Here is a 21,097-nt window from a genome sequence, read left to right on the forward strand (position 1 = left end):
CATGGCTGCAATGTCCCTGGTTTTACTAAAACTAATGCCAGTTTACCTACAGGGTTTACACTTATCTTTCACTCAGAGATGGAGAACAGCCAGGTTCTTGGGCTGGGAGTAAGGCTGAATTCTTCTGTCAGAAACAAGGTGCTCTGACATTTTTTGAGCACATGTTTTTGGAGGGGGAGGCAGTTAATTTTTTTCTAGGATTAGGAAAAGAAAAAAGGTGAAGTTGAATAACATTTGTTCTATTCGAAAAGTAAAGAAGAAAGTTTTCCTTTTAGAAATCAGCCACTAGGAGGAAAAAACTTCTACATGCCCAATTCCCAAAGTAGGGTGGGTAGAGATGGAACAAGAGCAGGTAGTACTTTCCCTACACTTCTGTGTACTTTTGAAAACCTCCACAAAAAACCAAAATAATACAATAATGAATAAACTAGCTTCAATTGTTACCCACCTCACCTTTTAAACAAGGCAAAAACAACTCAGGCCCTGGCTGGTGCGGCTTAGTGGACTGAGTGTTGGCCTGGGAGCTGAAAGGTCGCCAGTTCCATTCCCAGTCAGGGCACATGCCTGGGTTGTGGGCTGAGTCTCCAGTGGGGGGCATGCAAGAGGAAACCAACCCACATATCTCCCACACATCAGTATTTCTCCTTGCTTTCCCCTCTCTCTAAAAATAAATTAATTAAACCTTAAAAAAATGGCACTGTTAAAAAAAACAACAGCTAATGTTTAAAAAAATAAAAATAAAAACTGCAAGCATTAAAATACTCCTGGGGTGTAGAGTTCCCAGCAGAGATAATTCTGTACATCACACCACATTGAGACAATGCCTGATTTTTCAGCAAAGATATCTAGGCTGTCAGCTGGTGTGTGCTGAGCACTGACTAAACTCTGTGCAATCTACTAGAAACCTTTGGGAGACTACAGAATAATACTCTCTGTTCAGAGCAGATACAGAAAGAATCCTTTAGACATTTTTTTCTAGAAGAAAAGGAAAATTGTCTCCTTGCCTCTGTTTCTTTCCTGCTTAAAACCACAGGGGCCTGATACATGCCCGACATAGCACTTCGGCTCACCCAAGATTAAGAATGACAAGCCAACTTCATTCATCAGTGCTAGGCTAGAATTTAAATCTTGCTTTGGTGACCCTGTGAGTGATTTTAGTTTAGAGACACAACTACTTAATGTAATACTGAAATTAAGGCAATCTGTGATTTCAGAATATGTTTTGTTTCTTGGTAGACTTATTATTAACAAACTCTCCCAGTGTGATCCAGCCAATGGAATTCCAGAGGCAACCCCATGCTTCAAATCAAAAAATCTTGACACCAGAGGAGGATGGAAGTTAGGATGAGGGCATCACGAGGTGCCTACATGGAACCCATGGGGCTTCACTGGTGTTCAATTAATGTGGAACAAGCCATACACAATAAACAGAACCACTAAGGCTGCTGAAGATGATGTTCTGGACAATATTATTGTGCTCTGCATGAAGAGTAATTATTGCCCAGCACAAGTGCTGGTGGCCAGGATGTGGCAGGAATTCAGAAGTTGAGAGCAGGAGACTAAGCATGTGGGGGACAGGCAGGTAAAGCAGACAGGACAGAGAGGGTTCTGGGAGAAGGCTCCACCCTGGGATGAAAGTCCAACTTTTCAAACTGTTTTGCTACCGATTTGAAAGACCAGATGAAAGACCAAAAGTGAGATCTTACTTGGAACTGCAAGATGCAAAATATCAGAATTACTCTGGTTGAAGGTATGGAGAGGAGATTGGGGAGCAGCAAGCAAGGTACCACTGCCACCTGGGGTGGACCCAAATTACTTCAGAGGAGCTCGTGGAAGAAAGTTTAAGGTTTTAAAAAACTGACAGGTAGTTGGTAATTTAAAATGTTTGCCAAGTAAAATGCTAATGAAAAATAACAACTACGCACTATCACCATCATTTTATGAGAAGGGCAATTTTAACATCAAAAAACAAGAGCACGTGCTATTTTTTAAAAAGGTGAGGCCTTTCAATAAAAAATACTTAGCTATCTGAAGAACATCATACACCCCCCCCCCCTTCTATTCCTCAGAACACTAAGGCATGGGCAAGCACCTGGTCTAGCAGGTCTTCCCTGGCTCTGAAGGGCTCATCCTGGGTCTCTGCTGTGACAGTGAGCTTGAGAAGGCAGGAACACAGAACTCTTGATACTTAATGTACCTGAAGGAACCATTTCCTTTGGATGTCATCCTAAACCCTCAGCCCTGAGAGCCTGTGGTACAAGTATGAACTCTGCTTTAATTTGCTTTGATTTTGACAACATATACTTACCCATCCCCCAACTTATTGGCTTTTTGTTTCTTCTATCGAAAGGGTACTGTTGGCATGTTCAAACAATATTTGAAATGTAATTCTTCTCCTCTGGGCCTTCACTCTTTGTGAGTTATTTGAATTTAGGAGAAAAAAAGAGCCTGTTTGTTCCTTGCCTGCTCACTCCTTGGCCCTTCTGAAACTTCAGCTCCAGCCCCCTTAGGTCTCGAGCACCTCACCTGGTCACTCTCCCACGCTGCCCAACTGTAGGCCTTCAATCCGGCTGCTCCCTGGCTGAAGGACTCTTGTTCTGCCCATGGCCAAGTCCTTCCAAGGCTGAAATTACTTATTTGTTATTACTAATTTAGGGGAGTGGAAGCAAACAGAAATTTAGGGTTTCTGTTTGCTTCTGTTTCCTCACTTACCTGCCTCCCCATCACAACATAAACTTCTTGACCTACGGACTGACTATTTATTTTACAACCTGATATATCCCAGAGGCATAGTAGGAGCTGGAAGAACATTTATTAAAAAGATAAAGGATTTTGAAATGCCCAAGGGTTGTGACTCCAAAAACTTAAATTACAAAACGAGGATGGAGAAATAAAGAAGAAAAAGATGGGGAAGGAAGGAAGGAAGGAAGGAAGGAAGGAAGGGGGAAGGAAGGAAGTGGGGGAAGGAAGGAAGGAAGGAAGGAAGGAAGGAAGGAAGGAAGGAAGGAAGGAAGGAAGGAGGAAGGAAGGAAGTGGGGGAAGGAAAGGAAAGAGAGGGGGGAGGAAGGGAGGGAAAAAGGAAGGAAGGCCCTAAAAATACATAAGAAAATTATTGGTATGGAAAGATTATTTTTTACTCTGTAAACCAAACACAAGGCTACAACTTACCTTTAGTGCCTCTGTATTTTCAGCAATCTTTAAACTCACTAAAACCACATGGATTTGGGTTAGAATGAAGGAGGAAACTCCTGGAAAAAAAGCTGCTGAGATCCTGGGAAGTGACAAAATAACCTCCCTTCTGGACTATCTCTTAAGTAGAGAGCAAATATTTGTCTTTCTGGAACAACTGAGAGTAGCCCTGACCAAATACAGCGAAGGAAAGACATGGACAAAGGAAATTCAGTAACTGTTGGGTGGTACTGGTGCCAGACACAGTGCTAGATGTGTTCGTTTGTCATCTGACCCAACAGAACCCACCAACAATGAAGGCTTGGAGGGACTACATCACTGCCCGAGTGCACAGCTGCTAAGTGGTAAAGGTAGGATTTCAACCCAAGCCCGCACACTCAGAGTTTACTCTCCCTACATGGCATTTGAAGGTCCTTCTCCATGCGAAGATTGAGGGGAGGAAAAGCTCCAGATATGAATCTATAACAAATGTTGTTTCTAGGTGCCCTTTGAGGTGGACTGATGTCATTTCATGGATTTAATGTGCTTATTAAGTGTTAGAAAAGTGAAAATAAAGATGTAATGTCTCTGGAACATTCAATTAGAGCCTCAAGATGGTCTCAGAACAACACAACGTTGACTTACCCAGATGCCACACACACTCCACTGTCAGATTACACTGCCAATGGAAAATCAACTAAGTGCTCTAGTTTTTAAAGGATTTTCTAGAAGTGGACATAAATCTCCCTGTAGTTTTACATAACTGGACCGACCTCCCCCTTACCTCCTTGAACTCTTTCACAGTCTTAAAGTATAGCCTCTGTTTTTCCAACAATTCCAAGTACTGGTCATTCAACTGGTCTCTTCTCATTTTGTTCTCTTGCTTCTTCTTTTCCATCTGTTGAAATATTTTGGGAAATAGTAATGAAAAGCATATTCTGACCAATGGCTGTTGGCAACATCCAGAAGGTAACTCTTACTAATATTTCATAGATTTCCTCCAGTATCATCCTTCTTTATATAATTTTTGAGGTTGGCTTATTTATTTACATGATATTGCATGGAGGGTCTCTTTATTTAGCACTTCTCCTACCACTGGGCATTAACTGTTCCCTTTTTTTTTTTTTTTGAGTGACTAAAATCAATTTACAATCAGTAAGTTGGGGGTCTGCAACCAAGGGCTATTTTGCCCCCCAGAGGACATCTAGCAATATCTGGTGACAGCTTAGGTCACCACAACTGTGAGGAAGGGGTGCTACTAGTATTTACTGTTATAAGCCAGGGATGCTGGTAAACACCCTACAATGCACAGGACAGCCCCTATTCAACAAGAAATTATCCAGCACTGAGGTTCCAACAGCATGAAGCCTGGGGAAGATGGACAGAATGAGAGGTCAGGACAGTACCTTCCCCAGGAAGGCATCTCCTAGTAAACAGGAAGCAGAAGCCAAAGGGAAAAACCCAGTAAGTTCCTGCTGTTCTTACTCTTAGTAAGAACAGCTCTCAGAGGAGGAGCATGGCAGGGTGGAAGGGTCGAAACACTGAGATTTGGGCTGTGATAGGCTCATGGTGAGCCAGGTTCTCTGTCTTCCACCCACCTCATACTCCAGATCATCAAGAAAGGACTCCATGCGTTCTTGGAAAGACAGCCTATCCCGCCTAGGGTGTCTATGCACAAGGCAAATACTGCCTCCTATCAGCTGTCATCTTTGTGGATGAAAAGTCTCATCACTAGTGATAGATTTTTTTTCTCCTATGACATCATTTTACTAAAGTCATTAATGGGGAGGTTAATATTTTTCTATAGAGAAAGGGATATGGAGAGATTTTGCCCTCAGTTTATCACATGAGATGAGATTATAGGCAGCTTGAATGTTTGTCTTTTGTGGGTGGGTTTTTATGATGATGTGTCCCGCAGGCAACTTTTATTTGTTTGCATTCTGGTATCACTTACTGACCACTATGCTCCAACATCATAAGAAGAGATACCCTAAATCTCCAGGAGGTTTTAATGCTTTGCCTAAGGATTGTTTTCCTGTGATACATTTTTAAAACAGGACTAAAAGCAAATGCCACTTGGAAGTACTGTACTAGTGAGGATTCACCTGGTTACAAGTAGTAGGAAAATATAGCTGGTCTGGCTTACAGACAGCAAGTCTGCTTAACTACTGACAAAAGGTCCTACATTCAAAGTCACAACACAAGGAAAATCCCATGCTGTCCCCAGACTGGATGATTCTCTGCAAAGCTACCTCTGGAGCACCCACACCCCTTTTCAGTTCTTCGATATTCAATCCTGTCTTCCGAGGCATTCAATATCCTGTCACATCAGTAGAATTCAGTTCAGCAATTATTTGCACTTTTTATAGGAGATTCCTGAAAAACTACAATGCTGTTGGGATCCTAAGGAATCTAATGGCAGAACCAATCTCTAATAAAAGAATGTCAGGAACCAAAAATCCCATGAGGAAGTGATTCTGCACAAAAGAGGAAGGCTGCTGGTGAAAGCTGATTTTATCTGTAAAATGGGTATTACACACTCACTTAAAGAGGGCTTAAGGAGACTTAGCACAGTGCTTGGCACAAAGCAGGTGTTCAGTGGAAGGTTCTGCTAAGAGCTGCCTTTGAATCACCAGGGCGTGAAGCCCTGGGAGCTGGCCCTGCCCACTGCAGAGACACTGAACATGTTTCCTCAAGACTGAGAACAACCAGAAGAAGCTGGTATTTCTCAGGGCCTTCTCCAACACCAGTATAAAACCTGTGTTACATAAAAGATGCCATCTAACCTTCATTCTGCTTTGCTTAATTCCTTCTACGATCTGTTCCATCTGACGTAAAAACTGGTCGCGGGCAGCAGGGGAAGCCATGGCTCTGAAAGAAAAAACCGTGGAAGTGTGATCAGCACCATGGAGTGAGTATGAGAGAGGCGCTGAGGGTCAGCCCCATACCCACATGACGCTCCAAGAGGTCTTTTCAAATGGACCCGTGAGGAGCCCAGGGGTCCCAGGCAGTTAAGAATTCTAAACTCTGAAAAAGGCATAAAAAATTAGCCTGGTTTTATAACTGAATATTTATGTTTACTCCTCCTTCAATTTTCTTCAGTAACATGTATTTTGTTAAATCAAAATAAAATATCACTAAAATTAACAAAAATATTTTTTACTTTGAATGATAGCAGGTACTGCTTAAGAAATAAATTTCATTTAGTTTTTAAGATTTTGACAATTTGGAGACACTGCTCAATTTTGGTAGACATACCCTGAGATTTTCCTAAAACCAAGCTGGGAAATCTGTTCCTGTTTCTGGAGGCTGCAGCTAAATGAGTAGATTCCCTGATGTCCTAAAACATCCCCCTTCACTTCCAGTTCTACAGAGGGAGAGAAACCAGGCGGCCAGAGTGCATGTATACAAGGATTGAGAATTCTTTTAAAGAATGGCAACAGCACACATCACAAAAACACAAACTGCAGGCTCTCTCAACTGTCAAATAAAAATGAAGGTACCATTTTTAGAAATGTCTCACAAGGTTCTAAATTACTAACTGAATCTTATCAGGGAGTTATAGGTGTATTAGAAATGAAGGAGCTTAAAATCTAGAGCTTGTAATCTACTATGATCTGAAGTTATTGGTCACCCGTGGGAGGACAGTAGCGATTTGTGCTGGAAGGAAATAAAGTCTGTTATACAGAGAGCAGGCCCTGGAGCTGTCTGGATGGTGGGTGGGCCAATGGGCATGCGTGCCCAAGGGCTGGTAGGATTTCAGAATAGGTGGACCTTGCCATCCAATTTTTGGAGGAAAAAATTCATATCCGAATGAAGCTGTTTAGAGGATATACATGAATTTAAAAACAATGTCTACCACAATATTTTAAACAATCTTTTAAGAATTATATAGATTGTTTCATTATCTACATTTAAAATATCGCTATGTCTTCAAAAATAAATATCAATCTAATCTTAGCAAGACAAAAGTAATATACAAAGAGATTATAGTAATCACACAATCAAGTAATTTGAAAGTTAACTTTTCCTTAAGATATTTCTTGTTGTTTATAAAAATGAACTCTAATACAGTGTTTTTTGTAAAAACTCAAGAATCATGTGAACCAAGAAACATCTGGGCTTAGTAGCAGGGGTGAAAGTGTTAGAATCATGTAACACAGCACTGAGTCCTGCTCTGCGACACCACTGCAACACCAAGGGGGCCGACACGAAGCTCAGTGTACACCACAAGGGGGTACACAAGGGGGAGACTGACAGACAGTCTGACAGCACTTACTGTGAGAAGTTCTCATGAATTGAGTTCAGCAGACTGATCTGAGAAACAAAAAAAGGGAAAAACTATAAGCAAAAGACTGAAAGATTCCTGAGCTGCCTCAACTACTGAAAGCCTGTCCTGCTCTGGGTAGTGCTTCTGAAAGAGCACATTTTGTTTATGGAGATGAAACTAAGATGAAAAAAACCAAAACTAAACAGCAACACGTTCTTAGCACCAGTTTTCCCCCAGAGAATCTACCTGGACACCCCATGACCACAGGAATGTAGGAAGAGGGCTCATTAAAGGGACCTAAATCCCCACAGGAAGACACTAAGCTAATATTTGGGCTCTTTGGGCAAGCTGCCACCACTCCCCTTTCTATTTTGCAAACACTGCCCTTTATTTTGAGGGTTATCAGCTGAGCACAGAGTTAGTCAGGGTGGGGAGTGAGAACACTATTTCCATCCTATTCCTTCCCACAAAATATTTTTGCCAGTGTGGTCAGCTGAGTGGCTCTGAGGGGCTCCACAGAATGCACCATTCAAGGCCTCCATTCCCATGGAAACTGCCTTCCCCTGCACAGTATGCCCCTCTATCTGCCCCAAGGATACAGTCAAGGGCAGAGCTCTGAGTCCAGAGAAACTAGAAACCTAGTTCCTCGTTCTGTCTGTGTCACTAACTTGTGAGCTCAGTCAGGATTAAGAGTTTACTATACTTGGACCTGAGGTTCACAGTCTGTAACATGAAAATGATATTCTTCTCCTGTGACTCCACTGGGATGTCTGAAAACTACAATATCACAGGCATAAACAGGTTTGGAATAAAATGTACAATTTATGCGAATGCAAAGTTATGTGTTAATGTGGCTTAGAATTAAAAAGCCCCCACTCCCCCGCACACTCCTAGTTTTTAAAAGAAGGCAACTTCACATGGACAAAGCCAAAGGAGGGTACGATCAAGGGTGGGAGGTGGGATGAGTGGGGCAGGGAGAATGGTGGGGGGAAATGGAGACAACTGTACTTCAACAACACTAAAAAGAAAAAAGAAAAAAAAACCCTCCCTAATTTGGTAAAGGAAATAGACATGTCAGTCCAAGAAGTGCAGAGAATCCCAATTATGATGGATGCAAAGAGGCTCACTCCAAGACACATCATTATTAAAAGGCCAAAGGTTAAAGATAAAGAGAGAATCTTAAAGGCAAGAGAAAAGAAGTTGGTTACCAGAAGGTTACCAGATGGGAGAGGAGAATGGGTGAAGAGATGAGAGGATTAAAAAGTACAAAGAAGTAGTCACAGAATACCCAAGGGGATGTAAAGTACAGCATAAGGAATGGAGGAGCCAAAGAACTCAAACACATGACCCATGGACATGAACAATGGTGGGGAGATTGCCTGAGGGAGTGAGGGGTGGGTGGAGGGGCAAGAGGGGAAAAATCAGGACAACTGTAATAGCATAAACAATAAAATATAATTAAAAAAAAAGAAAAAGAAATAAAAGAACGCAACTTCAGGCACTGCCAGTGAAGGAAGTTCAGTGGGTTCAAGGCTTTTTCAGAGGGGGCTAGCCCATCCCTGAGTTAGTGCTGGCAAATCTTTTGAATGCCAGGAAGGAAGGCCTCCAAGGCCAGGACATGTAGCAGAGCTATCCCAGCAAAGGCAATCAAATCATCTATCCAAACATTTGCCAAATGGCTATTATGTGCCCATTACTATGTAAGGCCCTAGATACACAGAAAATGAGAGCTCAGCTCTCCTCAAGGAATGTCCCTGTAGGGCAGGGGTATCAAACTCATTTTCACCAGGGGCCCACATCAGCCTTGAGGTTGCCTTCAAAGAGTGGAATGTAACTTCAACTCCTTAATAGTTATTTATACAGTCCTAAAATTATTTTGACCCTTTGAAGGCAACCGGGAGGCTGATGTGGCTTCAGGTGAAAATGAGTTTGACACTGCTGCTGTAGGAGGAGATTTATCTCATTTGACTAACATCAGGCAATAAGGGTGACAACAATTACAGATGCCTCCATGTGGGTTCAGGAAAGAGATACATCTGTAACACTGTTCTTATTAAAGTGGCAATCAGTGCAGGTTACAAGGTGATAAAATGAAAACAAATTCTGTCAACCTTAAAGTGAGGGAGTAAACTGGAACTAATATGAATTGAAAACCATTATGTGCAAGGAACTCCACATTTTTCTCATTCTCTTCCTATAATCATTTGAAGCAGGTGTGTCCCCATTTTCCTTGTGGAGAAAACAAGGCCAGGCTACAACCCAAATCCATCTGGCTCTGAAGCTCATGTTTTCAACCCCACACTGTGCTGCTACTGAAATGCTACTGAAATGATGTGCAGCCAAGAGGGGGCCCCAAACAGGGATTTGGAATGGAGTCCAGAACTCAAGGTGTCCAGAAAACATTAGAAAGATATATAGGATGTCCTTCCCCCTGCACCCACAGGTGTGAATTGGGGGAAGGGACAAATGGAGCAGGAACATGCAGAGCTGTTTTGTACAGCAACAGCTTTGCAGCTAATCCATGGCATGGTCATTTAACATATCTATAGCCTTTAACTGGTTGCATAGATTTGTTAAATAGTTGTAGCCATGCCTTGAGCCAGGGGGATGGAAGGGACTTCCACCTAAAATGTAACTGGGGGGCAGGTCACCCTGGTTACAGTGCTTGCATGAGAGCTTGGACTAGACTGGCTCTAGGACATGGGGCCATACCTGCCCAGACTCATGATGGCAGCCCAGTGAACTTGGATTAATATAGGAATGCAGGCAGGTGTAACTGATTGTAGGAGGAGTCGGAAATGGGGGTACAGAGGAAGACTGGCATGGGGATTTAAACTGAGACAAGGCAGCCATTGGGGAGAGAGGGAGTTTTGCCAGAGTGGGGACCCCTGTGGATCTGGGGTGCTCCTTTTGGCCATATGGCTTAAGAAATAAGAGAGACTTTGCCTGGAAGAAAAGGGATACAAAGACTCTTGTTGATGGGCCATGAGAAGGTGCCGAATGGCTTTGGATTAGCTGGAAATCCTAAACGGCAACATAGCTGATGGTGCTGGCAACCTGAATCACAGACATGTGCTTCTTTTCCTGAGATACGGTACCCCAGTTTAGGGCAGAGGGAGAAGGAAGCACTGTGTGTGTGTGTGTGTGTGTGGTATCCTAAAGGACTTTGATATTTTGATGAAGACATTAGGTCACTACTTTAAGTCTGTATAGCTTTAAATAAACATTTCCTTTCCTTTTCACAAATCTCTGACATTGAGAGACATCTATATCCTCTGGTGGCAGACAAGCAACCCTAGTGGGGGGTTCTTTCAGTAATAGTATATCGTACTCTGCCTTGGCCCTTGTTCTGTAACACTACTGTTGAGACCAGTACTGTTCCCTTTTTGAACGTAGTTGTATACCATGCCCTGATCATTCGTCATCCAACCTTGGGGAGACCTGACTCACTAGTGGATTTAACCTGAGAGTCAGAGGAAGATGGAGGGACTGTCAGTGCCCTTTTCACTCATGCTTTTTACCATCCTTTCAGTTCACGCCTCTGTCTGTCACAATAATTAAACAGACATTTCCCCATGTAAACAATGACAAGTTCACCATCCCCATTTCATTTAGCTGGTTCCTTTTTTAATTTTTTAAAATATTTTATTTATTTATTTTTAGAGACAGGGGAAGGAAAGGAGAAAGTGGGAGAGAAACATCAATGTGTGGTTGCCTCTCACGTGTCCCCTGCTGGGGACCTGGCCTGCAACCCAGGCATGTGCCCTGACTGGGAATTGAACCAGTGACCCTTTGCTTCACAGGCCTGTGCTCAATCCACTGAGCTACACCAGCCAGGGCTAGCTAGTTCCTTTTTTTAAAACTCAAACTAAACTTTCACCCACTCCAGACCCCCCTCCATATGCACCTCCTGCCCTCCCACTGTTTATCTTAATGATGGCATGTCTTGCATGCACTGTGAGACGGCTGTCCACCTGCCTCACCTCACCCCAGACAACATGAGCTCCCATGGAATCTTGCACTTTCTGACTACTTCAGCCCTGGGCATACAACAGGCACTTTTTCTGCTGAAACTGAATATATCCCAGACAGTAAGTGAATTTGAACCTCAGGGGTCAACAGCACTGGCAGCTGCTAATCTCATTAAATATTTTTTAATAAAGGTTCTTACCTCTTTTTCCAAATAAACCTTTTTATCATCCAGTGTATTATACAAAGTGAAGAACTGCTTGGTTTCCTTGTGTACTGCTGAAACTATAAATGCAAAGAAATCAGCAAACAGATTAAAAAATGTATCAAAATAACCCTAAGCACACACTCCCCCATAAGACACCCTCCACCACCAAGGGTTGGACCTGTCAGGCTAATACTTTCAACCTGCACTCTGGGCAGAAGCCCCACAAGTAACCAAAAAAACCCAGCATGTGCAGAGCTGCAGTAGGCTGATGGCACGAGGCCAGTTGGAAGTGGCCCAGCCAAGAGGGGGTGGCTGGAGGAATCTCCCTGTCAGATGTGGGCTTCTCAGAGGTCCTTCAGGTGAGAAGAAGGTGGCAAGGATGATGAAGCCGTCACTCAATCTCTTCCTGTTTATATGGCTGGCTTCCTCTCTCCCCGCACCTCCAAGAACAGGAGCCGTAGCCTGTTCACTTTGGTAACTCCCACAGTGAGCACAAATCTCTTCAGTAGACCCTTTAAAATACCCCCTAGAAGAATGATATGCCTATCCAGGGGCAGAATAGATGTCAAATGAATATGAATTCTCTTCCCATCTTTGTGCATATGACTAAGGAGGCACTTATTTACCAGGGCTCCCAATATCTTTACCTATTAAATTACTCTGTATCTTCACTTTTCTCTATAGAAAAATGATTCACAAGGAAATGGCCAAATTCCAGGACTGGGAGTGTGCCATGCTCACCAGAGAATGAGGTCACTGAGGTGAAAGCTTCCTACCCAAACTTACCCTTTCCATTCTGGCTGGGTGGCCCCTGTCACATAGCTCTGAGCCTGTGACCTCTGCACTGCTCTAAATTTCCATAATACAAAACGGCCCAGAAAGAGGTGAAATTCCCCAGACATGGGTTCACAGTCAGGCTTTGTAAGCTGAGCGCTTCACTGTAGCTATAGCTCAAGACCCTGATACCTAAAGGTTATCAGGCACGGCACAGCCAAGACTACAATAAGGTCTGGTTTCCTGCTACGGGCTCTGGCTCCCTGAAAAGCCAGTTCCCTCTGAAGCAGCAGGACTGGCAGGGTAGAGGTGGGCAGTGGGGAGGCAGAGCAGGCCTGGGCAATTCTGGTTTCTTCAGCAACTGCCATAAACACTTAAATATGATTCTTTAAACAAGTCACTTTTAATTTTTATATCCAGTAAAAGCTATGTCTCTCTGCTGCAGTGCAGCTCAAAGATAGGTGGAAGTCAGGGAAATTTTGCTAAAAGCTTTAAACAGTGGTACTCAATCCTGCCTGAAAAAGGGAATCACCTGGGGTAAAGTCCATGATAAATTATATAGGATTTTAGGGGGCGTGGCCCAGGTTATAACAATGGGTGGTCACCAAGTTGAAAATCACTGCTGTAAATCAACCAACCAACTTTCAGCTTAATTGCTCAGGAGCGTAGCTGTCACCCTTACTCCATCCAGCTCAAGGACTGGGTGGGGGATGCAGGTGTTTGATAATAATGTTTGCTTAATAAAGATTTTATTTATTTATTTTTAGAGAGAGGGGAAGGGAAGAAGAGAGAAAGGGAGAAAGACATCAATGTGTGAGAGAAACATCCATTGGCGGCCCCTCACCCGCCCCCCAGCCGGGGACCAGGAATCCAACCGCACCCTTCCATTTCGTGGGACAACGGCCAACCTGTTGAGCCACACTACTCAGGGCCTGATCGTTTAGAAGAGAAAATGATGTAGATATTCTGGTACAACAAATTAAAATGCTTCTGGTGTAAAAATGTCCTATCAAAATGACTTTAACATGTAAAATTTACCCTGTGAAATATATAAATACAAGGTATTACTTATTGTTAAATGCTTTAAAGTAGGCAGGGTACAAAATTAGAAGAAAAAAATTAACTTAAAGGCTGAACTATTTTCTGCTGAGAAACTGCTATTGCTGATACATGCCTCAGAGTATCAGCAATACTGAATCAAAACATGATTCAGCAACCTGAATCAAACATGAAGACTGTAATGTTCAGGCCCTGACTGCTGTAGCTCAGTGGGTTGGGTTCCCAGTTAGGGCACATGCCTGGGCCAGGTCCGCAGTTGGGGGCATACAAGGCAGCCAACTGATGTGTCTCTCACACATCAATGTTTCTATACCTTTCTCCACATATTCCCCTTTCTAAAAACAAAACAAACAAACAAAAAACCCACTGCAATGCTCAGGATGGTGGGGAAAGACATGAAAGGAAGCATGATTCTGGACTCAAATAAGGACAATGCTCTAGACTGAACTAGGAAGATGCCTGCGAGGCCAAGATCTCAAGGCAAAGTCTGAGTTGGATTTTAAAAGAGAGTCAAGGGCCCTGGCTAGTGTGGCTCAGTGGATTGAGAACCAGCCTGTGAACCGAAGGGTCACTGGTTCAATTCCCAATCAGGGTACATGCCTGGGTTGTGGGCCAGATCCCCAATTGGGGGCATGCGAGAACCAACCACACATTGATGTTTCTCTCCCTCTGTTCCTCCCTCCTTCCCCCCTCTAAAAATAAGTAAATAACATTTAAAAAAAAGTAAAACAGAGAGTCAAGGTATGCTGAGTGAGGACTGCAGGGCAGTGGCAGCTGGACTTGCAGACGAGGCTCACAGCCCACAACTCACACCTTCCTGAGAGAATGAGGCCTAGTGGTGACTCTGGCTGGATGGTGCAGGACTTCACTAGTGCATGTAGGATTCTGAAGGTAAATTATCAAAAGAAAGAAGGTAAATTATCAAATTTGAGAAAGATCTGCCAGGCAAGAGTGCAGAGAAGGGGTCAGGCTTTGGGCAATGATGAGAATGTACCTACAGCAGAAATGCTAAATAAATGGACTTGGCCATTACTCAGAAATGAAACATGCAGAGTAGTGAGACTCAAGAGTGGACTAAGGGGGCCCAGTTTGGCTAGACAGTGATGCCAGTGACCATGAAGAAAAACGGGACAGGGAGGCTGAATTCAGTTTTGCGCCTGTGGAGTTTGAGGCGTCCAGGGGACATAAGAGTGGGAGCCCACAGGAAGAGGTGATGGTCCAGGATCTGTTCACAGAGGATATCTGAGCTGATCTTGAAGGATTTTGTCAGACAGAGGAGAAAGGGTTCTAGACACAGGTTGAGGCCTCAGGTGGCAGAGGCAGTGTGAGGACTGGTGAGGCTGGAGTGTGGACTTGGAGTGGGGGCCCGCAAGGCAGCTATTTAGACAGGAAAGAATAAGGAGAGAGGCTTGATTTAGGAGGCCCTGGGAGCCCCTGGAGATTTCCCAGCAGATGGACACATGGATGAGAGACTCACAGCAAAGGCTACAGACCAGCTAATGGTCACACAGCTGAGTTGACATGCACATAAGAACAGATGGCAGTAGCAGTGGGAATAGAACGCAATGACAGCTCTGAGGACCACTCTAAGCCTGACAAGATGTGGTCACTGATTTAGGCTGAGGAAGATCCAGTCCAGGATTAATGAATGAATACGATGCTATTAAAGGCAAGGACCACATAAGCCTGAAAGTTTGTGGAAAAGAACAATGAGTGAGAACCGATCTAGAGATAATAGGGTCATAATGTTCTGTGTAATGCTGGCAAGGGGACTGGGAGCTCAGTGGACCCAAATGGCTGAGTGCTGGTTCAAAATATTGCTTTTTAATAGCTCAACTAGAGTAAACTGTTCATAAAGAGGACAGCAAGAGCATACCAGTGCTGCTCCCAGGATTATGAGTTACTCACCACGGCTACATGGAATGAGTGCTGAGTGGGCCTGACAATATAAAGGAATCCTTTACAGCAGAGACTTTCATGGACTGTGCTATGATGCACCCTCCATTACACTGAAGTGGGACAAAGCCCTTCACCTCCTGTCCCTCCCAGGACCAGCTTTGAGAGAGCTCATTAGTGGTCAATGCACCTACTCTGGCGGTAGAGTTCAATAAATCTCTTCTGGTACTGTATTAGCTCAGCTCGGCTGGGCACTTCATCAATCTTGCGATGCAAAATCGCTATTTCTCGATTTCTTCGAGCCTAAATGCAAAAGGGAAGAGGAGAAAACACTGTTTGGTAAAAGGCCTTCCTTACATGTTTTCTGGGGAGCCAAAATATTTCCTGCCACCCACCTGCCCTGGAATACAGGCCCAAAATTCTGCTGTTGGCTTCAGGGTCCCATCTCAGATTCTGACTTTGGTGTGGCTGCAAACTGGAACCACAGAGGGTACCAAATTAATGGACAAAAAAGGAGGATTAGGACTGGGACTGGCTATGTGGCCAGAGCACCCAGTGAGCCCACAAGGCCCCAAAGGACTCTATAGTAGCCAGTTCCATCAGTTCCAGGTGACAAGGAACTAATGCCACCTTATACATTCCAAGTCCCTTCACGTGGCTGAAAAGCTCCCATAGCTAACACTTAAAATACCTCTCCAGTATTTTCTCTTTACCTCGAACTCTGGCCAGAGCGGCTCACTGACTGCATCCAGGGAGGTGCAGCAGTGTAGTGTGGTGTGGTGCAAGGGGAGTGCAGGCCCCTGGGGCAGGCAGCTCGGAGCACTATTTTCCCCAGCAGGGCGGCTGCTAAGAAAGCTGCTCAGCTTCCACCATACAGTTCCAGTCTCAGGACTAACTGGGCTCTCGGTCCTGTCTTTCCTCTGTGCCTCCTTGTCCTCTGGCTTCCCAAGCCGGCTTTACTCACAGTGGCAGCTGTGGCTCCCTAAATCACTGGGGAAATACGAGCCTCCAAATGAGAAACCCACCAACCACAGTGGTACAAGCACCCCACCATGGGTGTTCAAGCTCTGACTCCCGTTTTTATTTTTGGAACCTAAAAATACAATTGTTCATTCTTTTTTGTTTTAAATTTAAGATTTTACTTATTAATTTCTAGAGAGAGGGGAAGGGAGGGAAAAAGAGAGGGAATTAAAGGCCAATGTGTGAGCGATACATCGAACGGTTGCCTCTCTCACACCCCCGGTGGGGACCAACCTGCAATCAGACATGTGTCCTGACTGGGAATTGAATGGGTGACCTTTTCCATTCACAGGCCAGCTCTCAATCCACTGAGCCATACCAGCTAAGGCCAATCATTCATTACTTTTACTGACTCTCTAAGCTTTCCCTTTCTACTGCCTCCTTCTCATCGGCATTTAAGTATGTCCAAATCCTGCACTCCTTAAAAAAAAGCGCTTCCTTAAACCCTCAGCATGTTCCAGCTACCATCCTTTCTCCTCCTTTGAACAGCCAAACTTCCTGAGAGCAACATACTCTCTGTCCCTCTAACTCCTCATCCCCCTTCAGACATCCTTCACCCAACACTCCCAGAGGCTTCTTCAATGCCCCACTGAAACTGTTCTTGGCAATGTCACTGCACATCTTTTCTGGGATATGTCTAGGGGGCAATTTTCAGATTCTAGCTCTCTTAACTTCTAGCAACATTTACTGCTCTGTCTACTGAGCTTTTTGTTCAGCTGCCAAGAGACCTCGGACTCATGTTTTCCTCGCCTTCAGCTGCCCACTTGGTGTCAAGCCTTGTTCATGATTCCTCCTTTCCCTTGGCCTCTTCTTAGAAGGTTTAGCTCAAGACCCCTTCATGACCTGCATTTTCACAGCCTCGATTACCACCTACATAAATGACACCTAAGCTCTAGCTCAGACTACACTGAGCATCAGACCCCAACACCCATCACTTCTTGGACATTTCTACATAGTTGAGTACCCTAACCTTTAAAAGCCCCAAATGGATCTTGCTAACACTCTTAGTCACACTACAAAGCCCTTTAGTCCTATTCCTTTTCCTTTAATGTTTTTTTCTCAATGAATAACACAGATATCCACCCTACTTCCCAAGTCAGAAATCAAAGCATCATCCTTTTTTTTTTCCACTTTTTAAAAATTTTATTTAGTTATTTTTCAAGTACAGTTTTCTATTTCTCCCATCCCAGCCCCTCTGCCCCATGCTCCCCACCTCCCTCCCATTTCCACCCCCCTTAGTTATTGTCCCTGTGTCCTTTATACTTGTTCCTCTAAATCCCTCCCATTTTTCCCCTTAAATCCCCTCCCCTCTCCCCTCTGGTCACTGTCCCCTTGTTCTCTATTTCAGTGTCTTTGTTTTTATTCTACTTGCTTGTTTGTTTTGTTGTTTAGCTTCCTGTTAAAGGTGACATCATATGGTATTTGTCTTTCAGCGCCTGGCCTATTTCACTCAGCATAATGCTTTCCAGTTCCATCCATGTTGTTGCAAAGGGTAATAGCTCCTTCTTTCTCTCTGCTGCATAGAATTCCATTGTGTATATGTACCACAATTTTTTGATCCATTCATTTACTGATGGGCACCTAGGTTGCTTCCAACTCTTGGCTATTGTAAATTATGCTGCTATGAACATTGTATTCAAAGCATCATCCTTGACTCCTCTTTTTCTTTCACCCATCAGTCAGTTCCATCAGATACAGGTTCTCAGTCTCTCCCCTGCTATTCATGTCTGTCCATCCCCATCAATCCTGTTCTGGCTCAGGCCCTTATGATTTTACTGTGGCTTCCCTCTAGACAGTCTGAAGCTATTCACAGTTTGGAATTTGCATAAAAGCTCCCTTGTACTTTGACGTATATGGATATGCCTTGGTCCTCAAAGAGCAAGCCAGCTCTCAGAAAATGGGCCATTCCATCTATTATTCCTGAGACCTAATGTAAAACTAAATATAATCACATAGTCAAAAAGATTCCAAATACAGAGCTATGCTGTCCTGATTTTATTTAATTCTGTGTCTCACTCAAATTTAAAGAGTTCAACAAAATAAGCAGGAGCCAGAGATAAAAAACAAACAAACAAACCAAAAAACAGGGTCCCACTGCCCACATCCTCATAGCCCTTTGCCAGAACCTGCCTTCCCTTCCCAGAGAATAGAAAGAAGGCCAGGGCTGGAGTAAAACACAAGTTAACTATTGGCTATGAGCTACCATGGGCCAGATACTGGCAATGTAAGGGATTTTACAATGTTATTTTGACTATGTGAATGTAGCTTTGGAGCCAACTTTAAAACCTACCTCCCCCATACTTGATATCCTCACAAACCTCCAAGGTTATCAACTAAGACAGCTAAAATGGGCACTTAATTTTAAAGGAAAAGTATTAGACAAGAACACTGGAACCTGAATGCTGGCTCTGGCACTTACTAGCTGCTTGATCTTGGTCAAGTACTTAGTAGATCTGAATCAATTTCTTCACAAAGAAAACAAGGCTAATACCTACTTTTGACCAGGGTGAAGATCTAATTAAGTAAGATGATAGTGAAAGTAACATACCAAATGTGAAGTGTTATTATCGACATCTTAATCCACGGAGTTACCCTCTAGAGAGAAGGGCAGCAAACAGCAGCCTTAGTACCATGTCTCTCTAGTTCTCAGAGAATGAAACTTTCCAGTTCTGCTATAGGACATTCATATCTAGCTAGATACATTTATATATTTGTGTGCTGTTGTTTTTACTCACCTGTAGTAAACGAATCTTATAAAGCTTCTCTTTCTCCATATTATATCGTCTGTCTAGGTCTTCCTAAAAAGTGGAGGAGAACACAATTATCTGGGAATAGAAAACCTGCACTCTTTGACAAGGTCTTTAGAAGCTTAAGGCTTTTTACCTTTTCTCCCCCATACCAAGGCCCCAAATTTCTTTTCTCAAATGGCCAAGTTTTAGGGTCTGGGTCCTATGTCATGTGAGATCTTTCACCCCCTTTCACATCCCTTTGTAACAACTCTTTCTTCTTCTTGGTTCCATGGTGAATCCAATGTTCTTAAGAGAAGTGTCCCCAAATCCATTTACCCCCCTCACCAAAAACAACTGTAACTTAAAGAACCTATTGCCCTGTGCCTCTGTTGAAGGTGATACCAGTTTGCTTTCTGTGTTTTTATTTGAAGCTGCACTGTCTAATATGATGGCCACTAACCACACATGACTACTTAAATTTACATCACCTAAATAAAAAAAAAAAAGTCAGTTTCTCAGGTGCTTTGGCCACATTTCAGTGTAGCTAGTGGCTACCATATTGAACAGTGTAAATACGGAACATTGCGGCAACTGCAGAAAGTGTTTCTGAACAGAGCTGAATTAAAGAGAAAAACTATCCAGCTCACTGAACACAGTAAGTTAAGAGACATGGATGGCTAGATGGTTTGCTGAGTTAGAGAAAGCGCCCTGCCCCAAAGCATGCACATGCAAGTACACACACACAGGACAGATAGGCAGGCAGGCAGGCAGGCAGGGAGACAGTCTCCTCCACAGGGTTCAGCTGCAGGCAACCCCCTAAATTTCACCACAGGAATTCTGAAGCTCATTCTCTAGGAGTTTCTAAGGCACAAATGGAAGAGAACCCGTGAGAGGGCATATGTTCAAAGGCTTTCCTGCTTCTCTCCTCCTCCTCTGCTCCCTTTTCTCTTTTTCCTGAAGGTCTGCTGGAGTGCTGGAGTTCTGGAAGCACTAGTTTTAACTCAGGACAGGAGTCAGCAAACTACAGTCCAACAGCCAAATCCTACAGCCACTGGGCCAAATCTGACTCTGCCTGTTTTTTTTGAGTAAAGTTTTATTGGAATACTGGCATGTGCTTTGATTTACATATTGACTATGATTGCAATGGTGAAATTGGCTTACAAAGCTAAAAATATTTACTATCTGGCCTTATACAGTTTGCTGACCCTGGAATGTAGTACTGTAAAACAAGTTCTTTCCCTCTATACCACCCCCACTCAGAGCCTGTGGGTTCTGACTGGCACACACAGCCAGTGCAAGCTCTCCCCTTCTTAGAAGGGACGCCAGAGTAAAGACGGAACACCTGCACAAGAACCCCCATCTTCCCAGAATGGTGGCCTTCAGGGCCATCCCTGGTGAGATCCTGCCTCCATCTGAGGAGCCAGCTATATAAAGGGGGGTAATGTTCCTGACAGACTACAGATGAGAAGTGGCCGTAGAGAAAATTAAAGTAGGCATGAGAAAGTGTCACGGAGAGTATAAAGCCGGTCACCACACCTGCAGGGAACACTGGCAGCCCTGACAACGGGCAGGTACTCACATTATGAGACATCACAGGGGTGAGGGCATCATGTGGCTCTCCACTGGAGAGGGTCTGAAATGATAAGTAAGGTGAATGAACGGGACAGAAGCTGAGGGACTAGATGTAAAAAGGGACAGGATGGAGGACAGTTCACTGACCATGTCTGGTCAGGGAATAGAAAGGAAACAGTTATATATGAGCACCAGATTTTAAATTGCTCTTAAATGTCTGTCAGTTACACACGAGTAAGCTAAACTTGTCTTTGAATGCTAGTTATAATCCTTCTAATAAATTGCTGAGAAGAGAAATAAAATTCTAAGTCAGTGATGTATGTAAACTCAGAAGCTGACTGGGCTGATAATTTGAACCTCAAAGATTCAAAATTTTAGAAAGAGCTGGCACGGCAGGCCATGCAGTGATGTCCCGGACACCACTACACTGCG

General features: G+C 43.7%; 1 protein-coding gene across 3 annotated transcripts in view; it reads right to left on the reverse strand.

The window, feature by feature from the left end:
- CCDC93 (coiled-coil domain containing 93) overlaps window positions 1–21,097 on the reverse strand; it is a 116,003-nt gene that overhangs the window by 9,275 nt on the left and 85,631 nt on the right. For all 3 annotated transcript variants that reach the window (XM_037151569.2, XM_053671818.1, XM_053671817.1), the window contains 7 exons: window positions 20,673–20,726; window positions 19,100–19,162; window positions 15,539–15,647; window positions 11,610–11,692; window positions 7,448–7,485; window positions 5,955–6,039; window positions 3,953–4,066 (listed from right to left, as the gene is read on the reverse strand). In XM_037151569.2, coding sequence (XP_037007464.2) covers window positions 3,953–4,066; window positions 5,955–6,039; window positions 7,448–7,485; window positions 11,610–11,692; window positions 15,539–15,647; window positions 19,100–19,162; window positions 20,673–20,726 — 546 coding nt within the window. The remainder of the gene's footprint in view (window positions 1–3,952; window positions 4,067–5,954; window positions 6,040–7,447; window positions 7,486–11,609; window positions 11,693–15,538; window positions 15,648–19,099; window positions 19,163–20,672; window positions 20,727–21,097) is intronic.

Source organism: Artibeus jamaicensis, unplaced genomic scaffold (assembly GCF_021234435.1).
Source record: "Artibeus jamaicensis isolate MK-2021 breed Jamaican fruit bat unplaced genomic scaffold, CSHL_Jam_final contig_710, whole genome shotgun sequence".
NCBI lineage: Eukaryota > Metazoa > Chordata > Mammalia > Chiroptera > Phyllostomidae > Artibeus > Artibeus jamaicensis.